The sequence below is a fragment of the Myotis myotis genome, unplaced genomic scaffold (genome assembly GCF_014108235.1).
Source record: "Myotis myotis isolate mMyoMyo1 unplaced genomic scaffold, mMyoMyo1.p scaffold_m19_p_1, whole genome shotgun sequence".
In the NCBI taxonomy this organism is placed as follows: Eukaryota; Metazoa; Chordata; class Mammalia; order Chiroptera; family Vespertilionidae; genus Myotis; species Myotis myotis.
In genome coordinates, this window is record NW_023416313.1 from 1511462 (window position 1) to 1536487 (window position 25026).

A 25026-nucleotide genomic window follows, 5' to 3' on the forward strand; every position below is an offset into this window, starting at 1 on the left:
GCTCCGCCCACTGCAGCGAGCGCGTGCACAGGCGTCCGTGAGGATGTCCCGACCACGCCGCGTGTGTGCCCTGCCTTGAGGTCCAGGGTTTGTGTGTCGGCACGCATGGGTGCCCGGAGCCCGGTGTCGCTGGGCTGGGAGGAGGCATGCTGGGTGCGTTCCTTCCTTTCCTGATAGCGGCTCCCCTTCCTGTCCGAACGTTGTGTCTGCAGCTCCTCGTGGTCTCGGACCTGTTCACGGAGCGCAGCCAGTTTGAGATGATGTACCAGACGCTGACCGAGCTGCGCAGGGTGCACCCTCCAGAGGACGAGATCCTCCTGCAGTACCTGGTGCCGGCCACCTGCAAGGCGGCGGCCGTCCTCGGCATGGTGAGCGGGGGCACTGCGCGGCGCCGAGGGGCAGCGTCAGCCGGCAAGGGCCACGGGGACGGCCACCGCCCATGTGAGCACGTGGGCTCCGCTCACTCTGGGCTCCCCCGTGGAGTGTGCCGTGGTGGGCGAGCCGCGCTTGGGGGCTCCTGTGCACCTTTGTCAGGTTGTCTCGGTGGCGCACGCGCCAGGAGCTGGCTGTGTGGGGGCCCCTTCTCCGGGGTGCTGCTGGCCTCTGCTTCCTATCGCCAGGGCCCCTCCCGGGACTGCTCTGTCACAGTCCCCTGCACTCCCACCCCACAGTGTGGGTGTCACAGCCTTGTCACAGGAGGGCGGGCAGGGCCTTTGGGGTCCCTCCTGGTTCTGCCTCCAGCTGATGAGAACCCGGCCAGCGCCACACCCACTTTCTGGGCGGTCGTCACCATGTGGTGTTGGGGGAAGCCCCAAAAGTGGAAACTCAGGATCTGTTCCGAAGACCTGACACGCAGCCTCATCCAGACGCGTCAGAACTTTCATATGGAGAAACGTACATGCACGGCCAGGCAGCTGCCCACGGCAGGTCAGCAGGCGCCTCCGGCCATGGCCCGTCTCTGGCCTGACCTCTCTGTGGGCGCATCCGCTTCCTGCGGAGTCAGCCCAGCCTGAGGCTAGAGGTCGGACAGTCACGGAGGGTTAAACAAGCCAGCATTTCCCAGACGCCTTGGCTGCTGGGCCGTGTTACGTCTCTGAGGGAGTCCCGTGCACGCGGTACCTGCTAGACAGGCGTCCCAGCTGGGGGAAGGCCGGCCTCTGAGGTAGCGCATGTGGAAGAGAAGAGCAGCCGCTCCGCCCGCTGCCCTGCGCCACCTCGGCTCGCCCTGCGCGTGGCAGCAGCCGGCGGTGTGCTGTGCCCTCGCAGACCCCTGGCACCTTCCTCTGGTGCAGAGACGCTCCCTCAGCAGCACGAGCGGCTGCCTGGCCTTGGCCCGTGCCCTCCTGCGTGCTCGGCCTGCCTGTCCTGACAGCAGCGAGCAGGCGCCTCGTGGAGCCCTCACCGTGAGTCCTGCCCCAGGAGAGCGAGGCTGAGGCCAGGGTGCTGGGCCGCGTGCTCCAGGTCACACAGGACCAGGCAGAGGGCTGAGCCCACGCCCGGGCCTGGCTGTCCTCCCCACAGAACCTGCCCCTGCGAGCCCAAGCGCCGAGCAGGTGCCCCCGTCCTGGGTGGCCCTGGTGCTCCTGCGAGCACCCTCTTCGCAGCTGCGCCCCGAGTGTGGAGCCGTGGGAGCGTAGAAGCAGCTGCCTTTGGAAGCCCTTTGTCTTTGTGGGCACTGCGGCGGCCTGTTCCATTGTGGTTGTGTTTTGTGCTCAGGCCCAGGTCCCCCAGGCGTGCTGTGTGTCAGTAAATCAAATCAGTAAGAATTGTTTCTGAAGAGGCCCCGAGGCCAGATGGCGCCCTGTGGACTCCTCGTGCTGGCGGTGCAGGGGCCTCCGGCTTCTCCTCCTGACGCATCAGCCCCCTGCCAGCCCTGGTGGTGCCTTTAGAGCTGGGGCCCTGGAGGCCTGGGGGGGAGAGTCCCTCGGCTGGTCCCCGGTCTGTGGGACTGGGGGGGGGGGGGAGAGGGAATCCTCGGTCACGCAGGGACACGGACGGTTCCTGTGGGCGCCGCACTGCCGGCCTCCCGGAACCGCTGAGACTCCAGACTCTGCCGGCCGGGGTCGCCGTCCCAGGGGAGGGTCTGACCCGCTGTGGCTGCCCAGCACCCTCTTTCTGTGGGGTCTCACGTGGAGGGCACAGTGTAGGTTCCTCCTTAACACGTGTGGTAAGGGTGCCTGGGAATGGGCACGTTGGCATAGACGACAGTCGGGTCCCCCGGACTACCTCAGGGCTCCCAAGCTCAACTGATTTACTTCAGTGACAGGAGCAAAGTCAGGGAGGGCGCACAGGGCCACGTCCACAGGAGACCAGGCTCAGCTTCGGAATCCTCTTCCGGAGTCACACGGGACGCGCTGTTTCTGTGCAATGCGTGTGAAAACCCACACGGAGCCCTGCCCACCAGGGAGGACCCTGCCTGGCCTGTCCCAAACTCCAGACCCCAGGGGCGGAGTCAGCACCCCCACACTGCCCGCACAGAAGGCCCAGCACAGGCTGCCTCTTAACAGTCGGCTGGGAGCGCTCCCCACACCTGGGCCGGACGCCTGCCAGGGCAGCCTGCACGCCCTCCCGCGCCCCCACCCCCACCCCCCAGCTCGACAGTGGGCCTGCAGGCGAGCCCTAGTGGCCTCCTGCCCTCGAGGTCCAGCCCCTGCCTCTGCCTGGCTCCAGGACAAGGCCGTGGCGGAGCCGGTCGGCCGGCTGTTGGAGAGCACGCTCAGGAGCAGCCACCTGCCCAGCAGGATCGGGGCCCTGCACGGCGCCCTCTACGTGCTGGAGTGCGACCTGCTGGACGACACGGCGAAGCAGCTCATCCCCGTCATCAGCGACTACCTCCTTTCCAACCTCCGCAGCAGCGCCCAGTGAGTGGGGCTGGAGGGCCGGTGGGGGATGGGCATGTCAGGCCCCAGCCTGTCACAGCAGAGCTGGGGCACCCGGGGCCCCTCTCCTGGGCTGTGGCGCCTGCGTGACTGAGCGGCTGCCCCTGGTTGCAGCTGCGTGAACCTGCACAGCCAGCAGCACGTGCTGGTGATGTGTGCCACCGCCTTCTACCTGATGGAGAATTACCCTCTGGACGTGGGGCCGGACTTCTCCGCATCCATCATACAGGTGACCGCCTGGCACCGCCCCGTGGGGTGGCACCGCTGGGAGCGACAGGAGCCCGAGGCAGGGCCCTGACCGGACGCCTCCTCTCGCTCAGATGTGTGGGGTGATGCTGTCGGGAAGCGAGGAGGCCACGCCGTCCACCGTCTACCACTGCGTCCTGCGGGGCCTGGAGCGCCTCCTGCTGTCCGAGCAGCTGTCCCGGCTGGATGCCGAGTCCCTGGTCAAGCTCAGCGTGGACAGGGTGAACGTGCACAGCCCGCATCGGGCCATGGCCGCCCTGGGCCTGATGCTCACCTGCATGTACACAGGTGAGGGGGCCGGGCCCACCGGTGTCTGGGCTATTGACGGGTCTCCTGTCGCTGCTCCACGGGATGCGGACCACAGTCCCCGAGGTTCTCGAGGGCAGCCCAGAGCCGCGTTCCCTGTCGTGTTGCTGTGCAGGCGTCACACACACCTGGGGACCAGGGCTCCCTCCTGGTCCCGGCGCCTCGGGTTCTCGGAACTGCTGTGCGGGTCCGGGCGCCTCCCCAGAGCGGGCCAGCCTCCCAGGCGCATAGCAGTGCTGCCCTTGTTTCAGGGAAGGAAAAAGCCAGTCCCGGCAGAGCCTCCGAGCCCGGCCCTGCCACGCCCGACAGCGAGTCCGTGATCGTGGCCATGGAGCGCGTGTCTGTTCTTTTCGACAGGTGAGCAGGGGAGCCCGCTCACCCACGGCCGCCGGGGCTGCGCCGAGCAGCTGCCCGCACGCACGTCTGCCGTCCTCTCGGCCGCCGCTTCCCACCCGCGTCTTGACCAGCCCGGGCCTCGCTCGCTCCGGAGCGGGCAGTGCTTGGCCCCTGGCACCCGAGTGCCCACGTCTCCCGAAGGCGGGCACATCAGTGGGGTCAGCAGGGCACATGGAGGTGTGTGGAGGGCTGGGCAGTGACGGGACCTCCGCCAGCACCTGCTGCCTTTGAGGGGAGCCGTGGTCCCAGCAAGCTCACGTGGCTCCCAGGGCTGGGCAGTGGTGCCCAGGGCTGGGCAGCGCCGCATCGGGACGGCTCCCGGCAGGAAGGGAGGGTGTGCGGGGCCCAGCGCCAGCGTGGACAGCAAGCACGCGGGCTCTGAGAGGATTGGCTGCTTCCCACACCGCGCGGTGGTCAGGCTCCGTGTGGGGTGATGCTGTCGGGAAGGGAGGAGAAACTTGCCAGCTCTGGGGAACAGGCTCATGGCCTCGTCGGACTTTGTCTGGGGGACAGGCCTCCATCCAGGGGGCATGATGTGTATGGCATCGGGGAGGCTGGTTCTGCCCACGTGGCCATCACATGGTCAGCTTGGCCATTATGGGAGCAGCTCACCCATCACGTGGTCAGCTTGGCCATCATGGGATCAGCTCGCCCGTCACGTGGTCAGCTTGGCCATCATGGGAGCAGCTCGCCCGTCACGTGGTCAGCTTGGCCATCATGGGAGCAGCTCGCCCGTCACGTGGTCAGCTTGGCCATCATGGGATCAGCTCGCCTGTCACGGGGTCAGCCCGGCCAGCGGAAGCCATTTAGCCTTTCACCAGGGCACACTGAGCCAGACATGCCTGTGTCCGTCTGGCCAGGCGACGTGCTCTGGGAGGCTCAGGGTGCAGTGTGTTTGGAGTTGAAATTGGACATGAGTGTGTGCAGCTGTGCTCCTGTCCCACCCATACTGGTCCAGCCCTCGCCGCCAGTGCTGGCAGGGCCACCTCAGGTCCCCGCCTTCCTGGGGCTTCTGTCCCAGGGCCAACAGGGAGGCCTTTCAGCACTGGCGGGTGGGAGGGGCGGCCGGTGGGTGCTGGCATCTGTGGGTGGGTGATCGATCATGGGCACACCTGGCAGGAGGCACGGCCCGCAGCTTACAGAGCACCCCGTGTGTGCCCTGAGGGTGACCAGGCGGCTCTCCCAGTGTCCAGAACGGGGCCCCTCGGGGGCAGGTTCCGGGGCCCACAGGGAGGACCAGCAGGAGTGCAGGCAGGTCCAGGTGAGGTGAGGAGAGGAGGCCCGCGGACTACAGGGCCGCCGCGTGAGGATGTGGTGGGAGAGGCCCCGGAGGACCGGCGCCTGGCGGCAGCAGCGTATCCCGAGCAGCGTTTTCATCGCACGTTCGGTCTCTAGTGCAGGGCCACCCCTCCCCCCCCCCGCCCCAGCACCACACGGGCCTTACATCCTTTCCTGGATCGGGGCCTCGCGTGGGAGGGGAGCCCCAAGCCTGGGCGCTTGTCTGTGGGTCACTCGTGAGGTCCCCAGTTAACATTCTAGGTGCCCCCTGGAGACCCGCCTGCAAAGTCTCCGAAGGTCCCAGCGGGGAATGGGGGCGCAGGGCGGGGCAGGGCTGACTAGTCCCCTCCTTTCAGGATCAGGAAGGGGTTTCCCTGTGAAGCCCGCGTTGTGGCGAGGATCCTCCCTCAGTTTTTAGATGACTTCTTTCCTCCGCAAGACGTCATGAACAAAGTCATCGGGGAGTTCCTATCCAACCAGCAGCCCTACCCACAGTTCATGGCCACCGTGGTGTACAAGGTGAGGACTGGTGCCCAAGGAGGGCGGGGCGTATAAGGTGAGGGGTGGCGCCCAGGGTAGGGCGGGGCACCCAAGCCTGAGCCGGCTGACCGGCTTAGAAGCCTGGACGTCTCTTGCCACCTGGACGTGCTGACCAGTGGACTTGCCAGCGGCCTGGTTCCTGCCCCTGAAGCCAGCACGGTTGCCTGTTGAAAGGGTGCCCCTCCCGCGCCCGCTGAGCTCCGGCCTCTCCTCAGGTTTTCCAGACGCTGCACAGCACGGGGCAGTCGTCCATGGTCCGGGACTGGGTCATGCTGTCCCTCTCCAACTTCACGCAGAGGACCCCGGTGGCCATGGCCGTGTGGAGCCTGTCCTGCTTCTTCGTCAGCGCGTCCACCAGCCCGTGGGTCTCAGCCATGTATCCTCCCAGGGTCCTGGGCCGGGCGGGCAGCCCTGCCTCCCGCCACCCTCTCTCCTGTCAGGTCTGGGTTGTGTCTGTGTGACTTTCCCAAACTAACCTCGGCCAGAGCCCAGGTGTCAGGGTGCCATTGACCTTGAGCCCCTAGAGAGCAAGACGTGGACAAGCCACAGGAAGCATGCTGACCACGGGCAGGAGAGGCGGGCCCTGCCCCGCGCCTGCACCTGTCTGTGCAGCGGGGCCGTGCTGTGCTGGTTCTCATTGTCCTGTCGCTGTGCTGCGTCCTCCCCGGGGAGGCTCAGTGGAGCTCCAGCCCCACCCACAAGCGCTGGCTGCCAAAGGGGCGTTCCCTCTGCAGGGAGCCGGGAGGGCGGGCAGGGCAGGCAGGGCGGGCAGGGCGGCCTGGCCTCCTCACTCCGTGGGAGCAGGGCTAGCAGGAGTGGCCCTGCCAGCACCGCATGGGGAGCCAGGCCAGGTAAGTGCTCCGAGGGGAGCGCCCACTGCGCTGCTGGGGCTCCGGCTTCCTCCCAGCTCTGCCCGTCCCCCCCTGCTGGGCAGAGCTGCTTTCCAGCTGGATGGAGGCAGCAGAGCGGCAACCCGCCTGGGAGCTGTCGGAGGTGGGAGGCGCTGCGGGCGTGGCCCAGATCCGCTGTCCTGCCCTGGTCCGTGGGCTCCAGGAACCTCTGGGCAGTCAGATCCACGTCGGTCGGGTCCGTGCTTGCACTTGCTCCTTAACTCCCCCGCAGCCTGCCCCACGTCGTCAGCAGGATGGGCAAGCTGGAGCACGTGGACGTCAACCTCTTCTGCCTGGTGGCCACGGACTTTTACAGACACCAGGTAGAGGAGGAGCTGGACCGCCGGGCCTTCCAGTCTGTGTTTGAGGTGGTGGCGGCGCCAGGAAACCCGTACCAGCGGCTGCTGGCATGTTTGCGGAACGTTCACAAGGTCGCCACGTGCTGAGCACTGCGGGGGCACCACGGCGGCGGGTTCGGCGGGGTCTGCCCAGCAGGCACCCTGCAGTGGGGCCACCGCAGGGGGTGCTGCGGCCGATGTGGGGCTGAGCCTGCGCCCTGGCGGAGAGCAGGCGTGGCTGCGTGGCTGCGTGGCTGGCCCTGCCGTGGAGCTGATTAATGCCGGTTCACGATGTGCACCTTCCTCCCCGACGTCATCACAGTCCGGGCGGCCAGGCTGCCGCTGCTCTCACGTCTGACGTCCAGCCAGGCGGCACCAGGAGCCAGGGGCCTGGGCTGTGTCCTGCTCCCGGCAGGCGTGTGCGGTGGGTGGCGGAGCACGCGGGCCGGCGCCACGCTTCCCTTTCTCTGTTTTCTTCTCAGGACTTAAAGTTTAATTCTATCAGTAAAGAGATTAATTTTAAGGTACCTTTCTATGCCGTGTAAGTTTGCGCCGCTCGCCACAGCCCCGTGTACGCGACAGGCCTGCCCCTCCCATGTCACTGTCCGGCTGCTGCTGGCCTTGGCACCTGCCCCTCAGCACGGGGCTCTTTCACGGCACCCCCCCCCCCCCCCCCGTTTCCACGCAGCTACGTTAGGCAGAGCGTGGTGAGCGTCAGGTGCAGACGGCTGTCAGGCCCTCCGTCCTCCCCAGCGGAGGCTCATCTTGCCCACTCCAGGGGCGGGCCTTCCTGAGAAAGACCCCAGCACCTCCTCACCCTGTGCCGGGCCTCCTGGCAGCCCCGGAGCGCCAGGTCCGTGCCTGGGTGATGGGCTCTGCCTAGAAAGGCAGGGGTGAGGTAGGCAGGCAGTCATTGGTCAGTCTGTGGCCCCTCGGACGGTCGCCTCTCCCCAGGCCCAGGCCCCTGGACTGCTTACTGTTTTCAAGCCCAGCGTGATCAGAACATCAGTGCCGATGGGGCTGGAGAGGGGGGGCCGTGCCCAAGGAGTCCCGAGTCCTTTCAAACCCCCGTCCCCAGGCACTCTGCCTCCTCCGTCCCCAGAGGTGGGCTGGCCGCTTGCTCATAAGCTCAAGTGCAGTCAGGGTTTGAGGTATTTCACATAAGGGGAGGTCACTTTGAAACTTTCAGGTGTGGGCAGAGGTGGAGCCGCTTGGTTAGTGACCCTAACCTGCGTGAGACCTGTCATCTCACCACCATGCACAGGCCAGTGGGGGGGGGGGGGGGGCGGGCAGCTGGGGCCAGGGTCTGCCCGTGGCTCGCACGGAGGGCTGTGGGCCCCTCAGAGCAGCCTGCACGTTCCCGGCAGCCTCAGTGGAGCCTGGCTGAGGTGGGCACGCCGGGGTGGGCAGACGCCTAAGCAGGCCCCTCAGGAGAGAGCCACCCTCCTCCCTCGCTCACCTGGGCTCCCATTTCTCATCCTGGCGTCTCCCCTAAAACGCCTGCTGGGGTGTTTGCATTTGTCGGAAAGAACGAGGTGACTAGGATTGGGGACCATCCCCGCAGGGCTCACGCCATGGGCCCACCGGGCGTAGCCAGCCTCAGTCACAGCGTGGCCTGGGCAGCCGCTCTCGTGGCTGGAGCAGCTGGCCCAGGTGCGCGTCATGGCTGTGCCAGGTGAGCGTCATGGCTGTGCCAGGTGAGGGTCATGGCTGTGCCAGGTGAGCGTGTGCACACGCGTCTGTGCTCACGTGTGTATCTCCAGGCACAAGGCCTCCGGGAACAGCTCCCCTAGAAGCCGACCTGCCTTAGACCTGCCTCCTGGCTGCGCTGCCTGCGCGATGGACGCCTGAGGCTGGCGGGTCCTGGCTCATTAAACCCGCTGAGCGGAGTCCCCCTTGTCAACTGCGCTCTGAAGTCTGCGCACAGTCACACCGGGGTGTCGAGGTCACTGTCAGGTGTGTGTTGGGGGTGGAAACGTGGACGAGACCAGGTGGGCCTGTGTGCACCACCCTGCAGCGTGTCCGTGCCCACTCCACTCCCCCACCCCCACCACCACCCCGCCCCGAGTGCCTTCACGCTGCGCTTCTGGCAGCTGAGCCCCTTCCGGCCGGAGCCGGTGCTGAAACTCCTCGGATCCCCCGGAGGCGGCCGCAGCCGTGCAGGCCTCGCTGCTGGGCTGGCTTTTGAGCTCCCGGGGCCATGGCTGTCAGTCCGCGAGTCGCACTCTGAGCCACAGGAGCAGTCGCAGCTCGGCTGCGGCTGGTCGGCTTGGAGCTCCGGGATTTGGGGGAGTGGCACCCGCTTCCTCTCTGCACGGCTGCTTCCTTGCAGGTGTCCTCATGGGGCTTTTGTTCCTCCCTCTGTGGTGAGGGCCCAAAACCAAAACAGGCTGCTGCCTGGGCGATGTTCTGTCCAGGAGACGGGGGTGCTGGGCAGAGCCTGGAGAGCCCGGGGCTGGCTCTGCGGGACCAGGAGCACCGCATTGTCCCAGGGCGGCCTGGGCTCACGTGTGGCCTGTGCACGGCAGGGAGGGGCCTGCTCAGATGGCGGTGACAAGGGAAGGTGGCCTGGGAGAGTCCAGGCCTCACTCTCGCCAGCCTGTTGCTTTCTAATGAGCGGAAGCTACTCCTTACCCCAAGTGCTGCTGGGAGCAGCCTGCCCTGGGCAGCCACTGCAGCCCCTGGCGACCCCCAGCCCCCGCTGCAGCCCCTGGCGACCCCCAGCCCCCGCTGCAGCCCCTGGCAGCCCCCAGCCCCCGCTGCAGCCCCTGGCAGCCCCCAGCCGCTGCTGGCCGTTGCAGGGGTGTAGCTCGAGCTCGGTGGGGCTGCAGTAGAGCGGCCATTGGGGGTTCAAGCCAGCACTGGGGGTCAGCAGGGCTGTGATGGGCGCGTCCCGGAGCCTGGCCCGGACCGATCTACTTCTGAAAGGGGAGGGGAGGGCGGACACGAGATGGATGTTGTTTGGCAACTGCAAACCTGTACACCTGAATTAAAGCAACTCAAACCCAGTTGTGCGAGGCCTTTGCTTCTGGAAACCTAGACTCTGCTGAGGGCCTGGGAGCACAGAGCTCGCCACTGGGTGGAGCCCCCGAGACTCAGGAGACCAGGCACGGCCCTGGGTGCCCATGGCCTCCGGCCTCTGCACGGCCCCGCCCTGGGCTCCCGGGCGGCCATAGGTGCCGAGCTACACACAGACCCCAGCGCCAGTCTCAGGGAGACGGGCCTCGCCCGCACGCAGCCTCCCTGGCCCTGCCCCCTGACCCCTCTTCTCCTGCAGGTGCAGCTGGACGCCTGGCCCCCGCCCTCTGCCTCCCCCTCCCGCAGAGCCTGAGGCTCCCCGCAGGCCATGCAGCTGTGCCCAGGTACGGAGGCCCTCAGCAGAGGACAGGCCCAGCTCCTTGTCTTTGGGGGCTCGCTGGTGTCACTGACACCTGCAGAGGGACAGCCGGGCTCCAGCCTCGCCCCCGAGTCCCGACACGCCCGCTGGGGTCACCCGGTGCCAGGCCCTGAGCCCGGGAGTGCCGCTGTGGGCCAGCGGCTGCCCCGGAGGCATTGGGAGCGGCGGCAGTCCCGGTGGTATCCCCAGCCAGGGGCCCTGGGGTGGCAGCATGTCCTGACAGCCACCTGCCGGCCCCCGCCAGGCAGCCCCAGCCTCTGCCCTCCCGAAGCCCCGCGCCCACGTGCTGAGCAGCGAGGTGAGGCGTCCACGGGCCTTGGCCTGGTGGGGAGGGTGTCTGGCGGCTGAGGCCAGCACCAGGGCCAGAGAAGCTCACATCCTTCGCCTGAGGGGCAGGACTTCCTGGAGGGAGTGGGCTTCCTAGTCACGCACTGCTAACACTCCTGAGTCGGTGCCCAGTGCCAAGGCCCAGAGGAGGGTGGCAGCCGTGAGCCTTCCTGGGGGTGCGACAGGGCCAGATGGTGGTGTCCCCTTGACCTCAGTGACCCCTGAGGCCCAGAGAGCAGGGCTCCCGCCGGGAGCTGACGACAGGGCCAGGCCTGACCCAGGAGCCGGCTCTGAGATCCCACCCTTGCCACCCTGTCCACTGTCATTCCAGCGGTGACTGAGGGAGGCGGGCACCCCAGCTGCTGCCCCATCCTGGGCACCTCCCTGAGCTCAGGCCACCGCCAGAGCCCTGCAGTGCCAGGCGGGTGGCTGGGGCGGCGCGGGGCTCCTCGCAGCCAGCAGGGCCTGCCCAGCAGGTGCCCTGGCTCATGGCATGGACCACTGGCTTCTCTCAACATTGCGTCGCCTCTAGGTGGCGCCCTCTCCCTGCTGTCCTCACAGCTCCCCTGCCTGTGGCCCATGGCTGCCCCCGGGCACCCAAGTCCCTGAGCCCGGCTCTTAAGCCCACCTTCAGTCAGCTCCCCGCGATACAGCCTCACTGTCTCACGGTGCCCTCCCCACCCAGCCGCGCCGGAGGTCAGGCTCTGTGTCCCCTGGCCCTCGGGACATCAGGCCTCTGCCAAGTCCTGACAGGCCCAAAGGAGGGTGAGGCCACGGACCCAGCCAGCAGCAGCCCCCTGTCCGAGGTCAGCATGGAGGCCGCCAGGAGAGGCGATGACGAGCCTGGGCCAGGCCACGGTGGTTAGCATTGGCTACTTGGTGGGTGCGGAGGAGGGACGGTGTCCTTCACAGGGAGCCTGCCAGCCCTCGGGCCACACCCAGCCCCGGGCTCGCCTGCTGGTGTCAAAGCCCGGCCCGGCCCCTGGCCCACAGGTGACCTCACCTTTTTGGCCTCAGGCTTTTCCTCTGTAAAGTGGGCGTTAACGGTGCCAGCCTCCCTCACAGGCGTGCGGGGAGGGTCCAAGCAAAAAGCACACGGTGCCACGTGGCGGACGGCGCCCAGCACTCGGGGTGCCCCGGCTCCTCCATGTTTCTCTGTGGGGTCTAACCCGGGCCACGCAGCCGGGAGGGAGGGAACACAGCAGCTGGCTCGGTGGCTACAGTCCCAGGAGGGGAAGGGCAGGAGGACCGCAGTGGAGTAGGAACACTTCAGAGAGAATGTGGTATCAGAGCAGGGTTTTGAAGGATGAATAGGAGTTTGCCAGTAAGAGCAACGTCAGTAACGTCTAGGTTCCTGGGCCAGGGGATGACTTAAGGTTGGTCCCTTCATTCGTTCACTTACTCAGCGAGCCTTTGCCGGCCCTTTCCTGTGGGGCCTGAGGACGCAGGAGCACCCACCCGCCAGGAGGAAGGGCAGGTCTGGTGCTAGGGCAGCATGGCCGGGGCCGTAGTGGGGCAGCCCAGGGCAGGAAGGACACCCACACCGGCACCCAGCTCCTCTCCGGCCTCAAGAACGGTCCTGGCGCCTCAGCCCACCCCTGTCACCCAGGCCGGCCAGCAGCCCCCCGCAGGGAGGGAGATGGGCACGCAGAGGGGCAGGGCTGGGCGTGCTCGGGGCCGGAGCCGCTCCTACCTGGCCTGGGTTCACACATGTACATTCCCCACTGTAAGGCGTGAGCATGTTGCCGGGGCGCCGTGCGTGGGCCTTGGGAGAGGAGCCCTGGCATGTCCCTGAGGGTGTCTGCTCCTGTGCCCACTCCTCCTTCGTGCCCGTCTCTGCCCCCACCCCTCCGTCTGTGCCCTCAGTCCCCATCTCCCTCCCTGCCCCATCTCCATGTCTGGTCCCATCCCCACCCTGGGCTCTCTGGGCTGTGGCCTGCGTGGGCCGGGGCCAGGCTGAGGTGGGGGCTGCGGCCTGGGCCCCACCTCTCAGGAGCCAGGTCGCCCAGCGCAGGCGCCTGGGCCCGTGTGGCCTTGGCTTTTGAGGCCTGGTGGCCGGGCTGGGGCGGAGGCAGGGCCGGGACCCTGGGCCGCCGGTGTCGGGCCTGGCCCGCCCGCTGCAATATTGATGGCCCGTCACGGCGGCCCTGATTCCTGTGCTTTCAGTTAAAAGGTTTCTGTTGTTGTAGCTGATGCAGTTGCTCTGTTGCTATGGAAACGTGACATCAAAATGACGTTTCCCGTTTAAAAGCTTTTAACTAAATTCCTGCCTGTCAGATGTAGGCCCCATTTTGAGCGTGGAGCTGCCTTCCCAGAGTGGGGCTCTGTCCACGGCGCCGGCCCCGGCCGCCCTGAGCCGCTCGCTCACCCACAGGCGCCTCCGGCATGGCCGCGGCCGAGGTGCCCGGCTACCTGGTGTCCCCTCAGACGGAGAAGCACCGGCGGGCCCGGAACTGGACCGACGCCGAGATGCGCGGCCTCATGCTCGTCTGGGAGGAGTTCTTCGAGGAGCTGAAGCAGACCAAGCGCAACGCCAAGGTGTACGAGAAGATGGCCTGCAAGCTGCTGGCCATGACGGGCGAGCGCCGGCTGGGCGAGGAGATCAAGATCAAGATCACCAACATGACCTTCCAGTACAGGTAGGCTCTGCCCCGCCAGGCCTGCACTGCACGCGAGGCACCGCCACCACTGCTGCGAGCACCACCGCCCGGCCGCCCGCCCTCGCCTGGCCCGCCCTGGTGGGGGCTGCTGCTGGCAACAAGCAGGTGGGGCCCTCATGGTGGTGAGATGGGACGGGGCGCACACTGCTGGGGAGATGGGAAATGAGGCCCAGTGAGGGCAGGGCTGGGGCAGATTTCAGCTCCTGGGGCCTCTGCCGGGCCGCCCCAAGGGCACCTCTGCCCTGCCCCACGGCCCGCAGGCAGCTGCCCCTGGCCCGCACCCACCCCAGCCAGGAGCCTGCAGCCCCCAGCGCAGGCTGGGCGCCACAGCAGGTGTTGGGATGCTGCTAAACAGGGAAGCTGAGGCCCAAGGCAAGAAAGAGGCTCAGCTCCCTGTCTGAGTCCTGCCTGTCCTGCTGCTCAGCCGTTTGCAGCATCCACTGCGCCCACTGCGACCTCAGGGTCAGGGAGCCCTGAGCCCATGGGGGCCCACTCGTGGGAGGGGCCTCATTTGTGAAGGAAGAAGGAGACCCGTTCCACGGTGCCCCCCCCCCCCCGGCAGCCTTGGGGGAACTGCGGGTGGGGCACAGACGGGCTCCGGGGGAGGCAGAGGCGTTGTGCAGGAGGGAGCTGAGCGTGGCCCGCGGGCCCAGCACCTTGGGGTTCATGCCGCCCAGGCCTGTCTGCAGGGGGCACAGTGTGGAGAGGGTCATGGTCAGGGTGAAGGTCACTGGCTGTTGGAAGGTCGCAAATGGGCCAGGGTCTTGCTGACATGAAGGTCAAGCAGGAGCTGGGAGCCATGGGGGCAGCGCCAAGTGCATGGGGTCCTGTGGGCGCCTGTGCAGGGCTGGGCCTGGGCTGCCCCCGAGCCTGGCAGTGCCCTGGACGTGAGGGGCTGTCCTGGGTGGGCCCGCTGGTCCCAGCCCTGCTGCCTCCTGGTCCTGGTGGCAGCCCCGGGCAAGGAGCAGCAATGGGGGGGGGGGATCATCCCCTATAGGCGAGGAGGTTGGAGGTGTGTGCAGTCTCCTCGGGCCCTTGCCCCCCGAAAGGCTGTTTCCAGCTGCATTAATTTAACGTCCTGTGGCCTGTGGAGGAGCAGGGCCTGGGTCTGGCCCGGGTCAAAGGCCCTTTCTAACCCCAGCCAGGCAGCCAGGCCCCGAGCAGAAACGAGCTGCGGGGTCAGAAGGCAGGGAGTCAGTGAAGCAGCGAGGAGTCCCGGCTGCGCGGGGCCAGGGCTGAGCTGTCCGGGCCCTCCCCGGTGGGGGCTGCTGACCAGCCTCGCGTCTGATGGCTAGCGCTCGGGCTCCCATCGGGGTCTGCGGTGATTCATTATTTATCCTGAAAGCCTCAGAGTCCCAGGGGAGGGATTCGGTTCGCTCCTGGAGGCGGAGGACGCGGGCCAGGCGGCCGGAGAGGAGGTGCAGCAGAGCGGGCACCTGGCAGGGGTGGGCGCGGAGGCTGGGGCATGCGCAGCGCCGCACGGGTTGTGGCGCATCCTCGGTGCGGCGCCTCTCAGCTCCTGTCGCCACCCAGCAGAGGCTGCCCCTTATTTGCTCACAGTCGCTCTTTGCATATTGAGGCTCAGGCTAAGGAAGCCTGAGGAGGGTTCCTCGCAGTGTGGCTTGTTGGAGTTCAGGGGCCTCCCGTGCTGGGGGGCAGCCTTTCCTTTTTCTCCAAGGAGTGCGCTGGCTCGAGGGGGTCCCTGGAGGGGCTGGAGGGGAGCCCGGGTGGAGGCTGGGGGTGTGCCTTCGCCCTGCGCCCAGTGTCTGCCGGGCCTCCAGGGGATGGACGGTGGTCCCGTGGCTGGGAAGACAGCAGCCACGCTCTGCCACGTGTGATCTGTCTGTGGCATTTGGCTGGGGCTGTGTTCTGCTAAGGCAGCCTCTGCTCACCGCCCTGAGCCACGGCCCCTCGTCGTCTGGTTGTGCTGTGGACTGGGGCGACTCGTTCAGATGGCCAGGCTATTTCCAGCCACCCGTGGCCGCACCCCGGTGGGGAGCCCCATGGGGGAGACGGGAGCCCGGCCACAGGGCACTCCAGCTGCAAGGTCTCCCGCACGGAGCAGCACGGGGCAGGGACGGGGGCACAGGCCGAGGCTGGCCAGGGAGCCGTGGGCCGCAGGAGGTACTGGGTCTGCCTTGGGGCTTCTTTCTGGCCTGGCCTCGGCTGCAGCTCTCTAGTGGGCCCACCTCCCCAGCCCTCACCTCTGGGGATGGCCCGGGCCAGGGCCTGTCTGCAGGGAGGGCAGGACGCTGGGCCTGTGGGGGCTCGGGCTCCTGGTGGGCAGAGCTGGGCTGTGTAGCCTCTTGGCCCGAGGTCTGAGTGGGGACGAGGGATGTTGGGCAGTGTGAGCAGGGGCCTGCCCGGCCCAGCCCTGCTGCCTCCTGGCACCTTCCGCCAACGTGGTATCTGCTCAGCCCCCGTTCGCCGGGCACCGGGCATCGTCCGACTAAACCTTCCCTACGGCCGTGTGAGGAGATCGCGTTGATCATCCCCATTTTACTGACGTGAACATGGAGGCTCAGAGAGGTTAATGAACCTGCCCAAGGTCACACAGCAAAGTGGTAGCTCGAGACACATCTCAGATCAGCTGGATGCCGAGGCCTGTGCCCTTAGCTCCTGTGGGTCTCGCTCCCCGAGGCGGCCTCTTCAGAAACACACGCTCCTTCGTTGCGGTATTTGATGTTCGTGTGCCACCACGTCCCGTCCTCTGATGTGCTCCCCGTCGGTCGCGTCACGGCCTGTAGGTGCTGACTCGCTGGGCAGTGCCTGTTCACTGCGGGGAGCTCAGCCACCGCCGCGCAGCGAGGCGAGGGACGATGGAGTGGCCCCGCCTCCTTCACGCTGCGGCTTTTAGCGTCCAAGGCTGCGTAGGTCCCGAGTCCAGCTTCTTTCCAAGCCCAGTGTCACCTTGGCCCTGAAGCCTGGCCCATCTTTCTGGGGAGGCCTGTCGAGCCAAGAGTGGCTGCCGCCCGAGCCCTGTGCCCCCCGGGTCCCGGAGCTGTGCTGCCTCCGCCAGGGGCCGGGCGGGCCGGGCGGGAGCAGGTCTGTTTCTCACACTTGGCTCTTGTGTGTCTCGTTGCAGGAAATTAAAATGCATGACAGATAGCGAGTCCGTCCCGCCCGACTGGCCCTATTACCTAGCCATTGATAGGATTCTGGCCAAGGCCCCCGAGTCCTGTGATGGCAAACTGCCGGACGGCCAGCAGCCGGGGCCCTCCACGTCCCAGACCGAGGAGTCCCTGTCGCCGTCGGCTAAGTCCACCCCTCTGTACTTACCGTATAACCGGTGCTCCTACGAAGGCCGCTTCCAGGACGATGGCTCCGACAGCTCCTCCAGCTTACTGTCCCTTAAGCGCAGGTAGTGTGCGTGCCCTCCTCCGGCCCCCACCACAGGAGGGCTGTGAGCGGCCAGGGGACATTGGGGCTGGGTTTTCAAGGGTGAATAGGAGTTGGCCAGTGGAGAGAGAGCAGGACGTGTTCTCTTGCTGGCGGGCTGTAGAGGGAGGCGGCCATGAGCGCCTCTAGGGACAGGGCGGCCTCGGAGGGAGGCTCCGCAGGGAGGCAGCGGTCCCTGCGCCACGTGGCGGTCCTGGCACAGGCTGGGTGTCCCCGGCTGCGTCGCTTTGAGCTGTGTGGAAAGTTCGTGACCTCTCTGGGCCTCCGTGTCCTCTGTAAACGGGTGGATCAGTGGCTTCTCGGAGGGTGGCTGCGAGTGTCAGAGGGGAGGACACACTCGGGCGCAGGGCCCGGCCCATGGAGGAGCACCAACTGCCCCCATCTGTGCGCCCGCCCTGCCTACCCCTCAGCCTCTGCTTCTGGGTCCCCCTGACCCCCAAGCGGGCCCTGCCCTGGGGTCCCCTTCACATCAGGAGAGGGGTGGGCTGAGCCTCCAGTGTCCTCGTAACCTGGCTGCGTGGGGACGCCCACCCCCTCTGCTGTCTGTCACGTGCTTCCTGCCACGTGACCGGCCAGTGGGCTGTCACAGCCTGCCACGCAGGAGACTCACCCCCGTGGTGTGGGGGCGGGAGAGCAGAGGGGACATTTGGGGTGGGCTTTCAAGGGTAAATAGGAGTTGGCCAGTTGGAAACAAGGACAGGAAGTCTGGATTAGAGCCACGGCCCTGACCCTCCCGAGCCCCAGTGTTCGAGTCTGCCATTCGGGGGTGAGGGTGGCATCTCAGGGGACTTCGATTCTGACACCCCTGGGGTTGGAGCGCTTGTTCCGTTCATCTGTGCCCCTTCCTGGCGGGGATTTCTCAGCAAAGACCCCAGACAAAAACGCCTTTGCCCACAGCCAGGCGAGTCGGCAGGAAGTCCCTGTGGACTGAGCCCTGTTCCCAGACGCCAGCTGCCCCAGGGGTTGCTCCCGGGCTGGGACTCGGGACCCAGAGCTCCGCCCTCCACCCTCCGCCCCTGAGGTTGGCTGGGTCGCTGTTCTACTCAGAAGCTTGGGGGTGGGCAGGCCTGAGGGTCTGGTGGGATTGGGCAGCTCCCTGCCCACAGTGGGGGTCGGTTCAACCAGAGGTGCCCCACCCCTCAGCAGAGAGCGCCCAGCCTGTGCTGCCTTTACCCCTGCCCACCAGGGGTTCCTCCGTGCCCCACCCCCAGGCGCCTGCCCTCCTGCCACCCCCCCAGGCGCCTGCCTCCCCCCGGGACATAAAGGGGCCCATGACCCAGGCCCTCTCTCCCGCGGCCTCAGTTTCCCCATCTGCCCAAGGCCAGCAGGACTGGTGGTCTCTGGCTCCGTGGGAGAGCCACACCGCCCAGCACCCCGCCCACCCAGCCTTCCTCCTCTCTCCCCGGTGGCCTCTCCACACTGAGCCCCACCCCCGGGCCTGTGCCACCAGCCCCCCAGCTCAGTGCATTTGGGGGTGTCCTCTGGCAGGGTGTTCCCTGCCCTCCCAGACTCAGGACCTGGGTGTCCTGTGACCCGGCCGTTGGGTCCCTGTGGACGGCAGTGCCCGTGGCCCCGTGGCCCGTTCACCGTCCTGGACACTGAGCGCCCTGAGGCCTCGGTCTCCCCTTGGCCCGGCGGGTCCCCGGGAGGGTCGGGCCGTGCCGCTCCCTGGCCGCGCTCACCACGCTGTGCCGCCCGCAGGTCGGAGGAGCGGCCGGTGAAGAAGCGCAAGGCGCCGGGCGGCCCGTTCCGCAAGCGGAAGCTGCGGCTGCTGGAGGCGATGCTGGAGGAGCAGCGGCGGCTGAGCCGCGCCCTGGAGGACACGAGCCGCGAGGTGCGCCGCGTGCTGGACCAGCAGCACCTGCTCCAGGTGCAGGGCCTGCAGCTGCAGGAGCGCATGATGAGCCTGCTGGAGAAGCTCGTGGCCAAGGCCAGCGGCTAGGCGCCCGCAGCCCCTCCCGCCCCGACCACAGGCCGGCCGCGGCCGCCTCGGCACTGAGCGCCCTGGGCACAGGCCGGGGTCCCCCAGCGGGAACGTGCTGGCGCCACGCTCCACCGTGGTCCCGCCGACGACACCTGGAACGCGGGATGCGACGTGTGTGTCTCCTGCCCGAGGTGGGCACAGCCGCCTTCCCGGCTGGTCTGGGCCAGAGAAGCCAACGGAAGCAGGTCGGGCAGATCTGCTCCAGGGCAGCCTCCCCCGGACAGCGCTCTCCCCCCCAACCCCCTCCTGCCCCCAAATGCCCACGGACACCGACGGCCCCATCTGCCCCCAATGCCCTCGGACACTGAGGGCCCCGCCTGCCCCAAACCCGCGGACACTGAGGGCCCCCCGCCTGCCCCAAATGCCCGCGGACACTGAGGGCCCCCCGCCTGCCCCAAATGCCCGCGGACACTGAGGGCCCCGCCTGCCCCAAACCCACGGACACTGAGGGCCCCCCGTCTGCCCCAAATGCCCGCGGACACTGAGGGCCCCCCGTCTGCCCCAAATGCCCGCGGACACTGAGGGCCCCCCGTCTGCCCCAAATGCCCGCGGACACTGAGGGCCCCCCGTCTGCCCCAAATGCCCGCGGACACTGAGGGCCCCCCGTCTGCCCCAAATGCCCATGGACACGGAGGGCCCCCCGTCTGCCCCAAATGCCCGCGGACACGGAGGGCCCCCCGTCTGCCCCAAATGCCCGCGGACACGGAGGGCCCCCCGTCTGCCCCAAATGCCCGCGGACACTGAGGGCCCCCCGTCTGCCCCAAATGCCCATGGACACTGAGGGCCCCCCGTCTGCCCCAAATGCCCATGGACACTGAGGGCCCCCCGTCTGCCCCAAATGCCCATGGACACGGAGGGCCCCCCGTCTGCCCCAAATGCCCGCGGACACTGAGGGCCCCCCGTCTGCCCCAAATGCCCATGGACACTGAGGGCCCCCCGTCTGCCCCAAATGCCCATGGACACGGAGGGCCCCCCGTCTGCCCCAAACCCCCGCGGACACTGAGGGAGGAGGGCGCAGGGCCTTTCTCTCCTGCCCAGGACGTGGGCTGGGACCGCCCCTCGGTGGGAACAAATAAAGGGAACTCTTCCGCTCACTCTGGGCAGATGGAGCCCGAGACAGCCTGGCGTCGGGGAGCAGACAAACGTGACTGGACGTAAACACGTGGTGGGATGTGATCACGGGCAGGGAAGGTGGGCCACGGGGAGGGGCTGGACTCCGCCCGGAGGGGGCAGGGGGGCTGGGGGGCAGAGGCGGGCAGGGCTGTGCCAGGAGCCTCCGCCGCTGGGGCCTGGAGGGCAGCTGGCCTCAGTGCCTCTGCCCCAGCCAGTGGCGACCTTTCTAGAAGCTCCTTGACTCCTTGGGCTCCGGGCACTGGCTGCAAAGGAGGCTGGTACAGGAGTGCCTCCTGCCCGGGGCTGGCACGCTGCTGCCCAGGCAGCAGGCTCTGAGGTGGCAGGGAGGGTGGGCTAGTGGCGGGCGGCATGGTGTGACTTCTGGTCTGAAGGAGCCCGCTCTGACGGCGCTGGGCCGACTGCTGGGGACAGGCAGAGAGGGCCAGGAGGCTGCCGTGGTCACCGGGGCAACGCCGCTGCTCATTGGACACTCCTATGGCCCTAGCCAGCCAGGCAGTCACCCAGGGCTACAGAGATCACCAGCCAGGCAGAGGTCACCTAGGAGTGCAGAGGTCACCCAGGGGTGCAGGGGTCACTAGGGGTGCGGAGGTCACCAGGGATGTGGAGGTCACCAGGGATGTGGAGGTCACCAGGGGTGCAGGGGTCACACAGGGGTGCAGAGGTCACTAGGGGTGTGGAGGTCACGAGGGGTGCAGAGATCACCAGGGGTTGCGGAGGTCACCCAGCCAAGCAGAGGTCACCAGGGATGTGGAGGTCACCAGGGGTGCAGAGGACAGAGGCCAGCTGGGCGGCAGGACCCCTTCGCCAGCCCCACGCATGGACACAAACCCTGGACACAAACCGTGCTGCTCAGGCTGAAGCAGAGGCGAGTCTGGGAGCCATCCCCAGCCCAGGGTGGTGGCCGGGCCCTGGGTTAGGGACTCGCCCGTCTCGGTGGCGTGCATGTTCCCACCAAGGCCAGTCCAGCCGCCACATGGCATCACTGAGCCCATCGTCGGGAAGGGGTGCCTGTGGCCCCAGCACCGCTGCACAGTGGGGAAGGCCCAGCTGACCAGCTCAGGGGCCTGCCCGCCTCCACAAGGCGCCCCCACAGGGCTCATCGTTTGACCAACACTGGGCCTGCTGGCCGGCCTGGCTGTGCGTGTGGCCCATCGGGGTGGCCAGGCCCCAGTGGCCCCCAGAAGTTGACATTGGGGTCAGTTCTGCGGCAGATTTTCCCCTTAAAAGTCCTTGTGGTCCTAGAGCTGCGGCCGTGATGGGCTTACTTGGCACTTTCTCACTTGTGCTCAGCAGCAGCCGGCAGCCGAGTGAGGTGGGTGGGAGGCCGTGGGGGGAGGGGCTGCAGGTGTTATGGTGGATGGTGAGCAGCAGGAGGGACAGGCCGAGTGGGTCTGGTTCACTGAGGCTGTGAGAGTGGCCATGAGCTTCTCGGTGGCCTCGTCCCACGGCCTCCTGGGCACCAGGCCGGCCTCAGCGCGGGTTCCTCGTTCCCGTCTGATGGTGCCGCCCAGGTGGCTCAGGTGGTCGCAGACGATACAGGACGATCCTTCCTCGGGGGCCCTGCCAGCTGGGAGCCAAGGCGGGCAGGGGCGGGACTGGCTCCACCTGAGTGGGGGACCTGGGCGCCCATCCCCACCCCCACCCCACCCTCCCTGGCCCGGCCGCTCCTCCTTCCACGCCCCAGCATGTCACACTGTCTGTGTCCGCAGTCCCGCACCGTGGTGCCCGCCCTCCTCGTCCCAGGCTCAGGCCCCGGAGCCATGACGCTGACATTGAGATTCCAGCTGTGCACCAACCCCCTCCCCTCGCTCCCCGACGCCCGCCTCTCCTGTTCAGAGACCTTCCATGTTCTGCTGGGAGGAGTGCGGCCCGGGGCGCCAGCTGGCATCGCCTGCAATTATCCTTAAATTACAGGGGCAATTTTAATTCCCAATAATTAGAAATATCAACTGCAGCTCAAGCTTTGAAACTAATGGAATTTTAATGGGCAGCTGCTTAGCTTACAGCCAGGAATAGTAAGGCCGCCGGAGCCCGCCTCTGTGCCCACCCCGTGCTGGGAAAGTGAGATTTGGGGCGATGGTTCTCACCTCTCAGCTGGAGTGGAACTGACATCCCAGCCGCGGGGCCCAAGGTCAATGTATCACCCCGGTCACGCAGCCTGGCCCCGGTCGGCCAGGCCCTCATCTCCCTCTGGATCCGAGCCTGGGCCCAGGAGAGGCTGCCTCCTGCAGGGGCCTGCAGACCCGAGGTGGCTGCACGGGGCCAGGCAGAGAGCAGGGGCTCGTCCCAGACGGCAGGCCAGCGCCCGGGACCGGTGTACCGTTTTGTGCGGCTGTCAGCTGTCGGAAGGGAGGGTGGTAAGGCCGCTCAGCCTGGGACGCCGCCTGTGGGAAGTGGGAGCGAATGGTGTCCGTGGGTGGGCAGAGATTTTGCTTTTGAGAAAAATCAAAATGACCTGATTTATTTTTCGCCTCCGGCTAGCACTCTCCGTGTCCCAAGTCTCCAGGCCTTTTCCCGTGTTGCACTGCGGAAGCTGTGACTGTGCCTGGGTCTTTGATCCGCCTCAGGTTAACCCTGTGTGATGTTAGTTAGCTCCACGTGAATCCCCCAGAGGACCCAGCGTTTAGAGTCTCCCCTTCCCGCGTGGCGTTTTCCTTGTGCTTTTGTCAAAAATCAATTCTCTGAGCAACAGCGGGTCTAACGTCACTCAGTTCCACTGGTCTGCAAGTTACGTTCCCTCGATTACTATAGCTCATAGCAAGTCTTTAAAAAAAAAAATATATATATATATATATATATATATATATATATATATATATATTGATTTCATAGAGGAAAGGAGATGGGGAGAGAGAAACATCAATGGTGAGAGAGAATCATGGATCAGCTGCCTTCTACACACCCCACACTGGGGCCGAAATTTTCTTTTTCAGTGCCTAGAAGCTTAGCCAATGCATTTTTAACTTCAGATATTGTGATATTATAGTTTTCAGTTTTTTAATTTCTTTTGAGATTTTTAGAGTTCCCATTTCTCTTCCAAAACACCTCATTTCTTTATCAATTCTTTCTTTCATCTTTATCTGTAAATTCTTCCACATAGTCCTAATATTTTTCTTACATTGCGCGTTGACTAATTTCAGTTACTGGGTCACATGGGTTCTACATCTTGTGATTGTTTTCTTTTTGTTATAGGCTGTTTGTCTACTTCTTCGCATGTCTTGTCATTTCTGTTCCATTCCAGACATTGTGTGCAAATAAACAGTGGAGAGTGATATGTAATATTTTGATTTTATTTTGCTTCTTTGCCACAGAACGCAATCTGTCTCCTCAGTTTGGGCGAGGAGCTACGGTGCGGGGTCCCAGTCAGGGAGGCTGTGGGGCGGGAAGCAGCTTTCACCGTGTCGCGTGTTGTGGTGGCCCACGCTCAGCCCCACCCGCCCACCCGCAGCCTGTCTGATGGTGCAGGGCTGCCGAGGGCCCAGCTGCCGTTCAGGGTCTGTCGCTTCACCTTAGATCCAACGCTGGCTGCGCAGCGCACTGGGATCCAGGGCTGGGAGGCGGGAGGACTGGGGCTGGGATCCAGGGCCGGGAGGCGGGGAGGACTGGGGCTGGGATCCAGGGCCGGGAGGAAGGAGGACTGGGGCTGGGATCCAGGGCCGGGAGGCGGGAGGACTGGGGCTGGGATCCAGGGCAGGGAGGCGGGAGGACTGGGGCTGGGATCCAGGGCCGGGAGGCGGGAGGACTGGGGCTGGGATCCAGGGCCGGGAGGAAGGAGGACTGGGGCTGGGATCCAGGGCCGGGAGGCGGGAGGACTGGGGCTGGGATCCAGGGCCGGGAGGAAGGAGGACTGGGGCTGGGATCCAGGGCCGGGAGGCGGGAGGACTGGGGCTGGGATCCAGGGCTGGGAGGCGGGAGGACTGGAGCTGGGATCCAGGGCTGGGAGGCGGGAGGACTGGCAACCACCACTGTCCAGCCCTCCTCTCACTTTCTCTGCGACGTTGGGCTCTGGGTGGGAGGGGCAGACGGTGGTGCTGAGTGACTGGTCCTGAGGCTGGGCTGTCCCTCTTTTATTTTTGAATGTATTTCTGTTGATTTCAGAGAGGAAGGGAAGGAGAGAGAGAAACATCAATGACTACAGAATCATGGATCGGCTGCCTCCTGCACGCCCCACACTGGGGATCGAGCCCACAACCAGGCATGTGCCCTTGACCGGAATCGAACCCGGGACCCTTCAGTCCACGGACTGACGCTCTATCCAGTGAGCCAAACCGGCCAGGGCTGGGCTGTTCCTCCCTGCTCCCCCCTCCCCACCCCCAACACGTGGCCCGCCTCCTGTGACAGGTGCGGACCCTGGTCGGGGAAGAGCCCTCTCCTGGGAGCTGAGTCCATAAAGGTTCCCTTGCAGCGACCGCCTAGCAGCCAGTAGGAAGCTGCGCGGGTGGTTCTCGGCTTCTGTAACGCGGAGCCCGTGCCTCGCAGCCCCGCACCCGCGGGAGGGCAGTGCCAGGCCTTCCCCTCGCCAGGCCCGCACTGCGCGTTCCTCGAGGCGGAGACCACAGGCGGTGAACAGACCTGTCACAGCCCCTCTCGGAGGAGCGAGCGCGCGGAGCCGCACTGAGCAGTCCTGTGCTTTCCGCCTGTTTCCCCTCCGATCGGCCCACAGGTTCCGGAGCGGAGCGCCCCTGACTTCGGGCTGCGTCGGGCCAGGCCCAGGGGTGCGTGAGGGGGGTCGTTTTATTTCATAGGAGCCGATTGCATTTTCAAAGGCAAGTGAGAATCTAAACATCTGCAGACGCCCGGGAGGGGCGATGCGGCGCCCTCACTCACGCGGGTGAAGGGAAAGGCAGACGAGCCGAAGCCTGGGTGCCCGGGCGCCTCCCGGTGCCCACAGGGGAGCCGGGCTGTGCCGGAGCCGTGGCTGCCGTGGGTCAGCCCAAGGGGGCGTCCGAGGAGCGTGCCTCGTGTCTGCCCCACGGTCACCGGAACCACGACAAGAATGTCAACGAATGCCGTGGGAGCAACGAGGCTGAATTTACGCAGGACTCGAGCTGCAGGGGGCGAGGCCAGCGAAATACCCTCCGAGACAGCGCCTCGCGTCTCCGGAGCAAATGGAACCCGTTTCAGAGCCGCACCTCGGCCGAGGGTGCTGCCTGCTGGTGGTGACTCAGAGGAGGCGCCCGGAACACATGGCAAAGCAGAGCACAGGCTGCCCCGTCCATGTCTAACCGTCACTGTCTTCCGCTGGAGAGAGG

At 66.4% G+C, this 25026-nt stretch overlaps 2 protein-coding genes across 6 annotated transcripts in view; both read left to right on the forward strand.

The window, feature by feature from the left end:
- The window catches only part of HTT (huntingtin), a 102042-nt gene extending 94646 nt beyond the window's left edge, over positions 1-7396 (forward strand). For 3 of the 5 annotated variants that reach the window (XM_036327555.1, XM_036327549.1, XM_036327565.1), the window contains 8 exons: positions 213-368; positions 2671-2861; positions 2994-3108; positions 3200-3413; positions 3683-3788; positions 5462-5624; positions 5861-6021; positions 6768-6981. In XM_036327555.1, coding sequence (XP_036183448.1) covers positions 213-368; positions 2671-2861; positions 2994-3108; positions 3200-3413; positions 3683-3788; positions 5462-5624; positions 5861-6021; positions 6768-6981 — 1320 coding nt within the window. Of the gene's footprint in view, positions 1-212; positions 369-2670; positions 2862-2993; positions 3109-3199; positions 3414-3682; positions 3789-5461; positions 5625-5860; positions 6022-6767 lie in introns of all 5 variants that reach the window. The other 2 variants (XM_036327574.1, XM_036327544.1) reach the window with 1 other exon arrangement.
- Positions 7397-12952: 5556 nt separating this feature from the next.
- On the forward strand, positions 12953-19816 carry MSANTD1 (Myb/SANT DNA binding domain containing 1). The gene is made up of 3 exons (XM_036297531.1): positions 12953-13236; positions 16343-16618; positions 18358-19816. Exons 1-3 carry the CDS (start codon positions 12983-12985, stop codon positions 18596-18598), a joined length of 771 nt encoding a protein of 256 aa, XP_036153424.1. The 5' UTR covers positions 12953-12982; the 3' UTR covers positions 18599-19816.
- The last annotated feature ends 5210 nt before the right edge of the window (positions 19817-25026 follow it).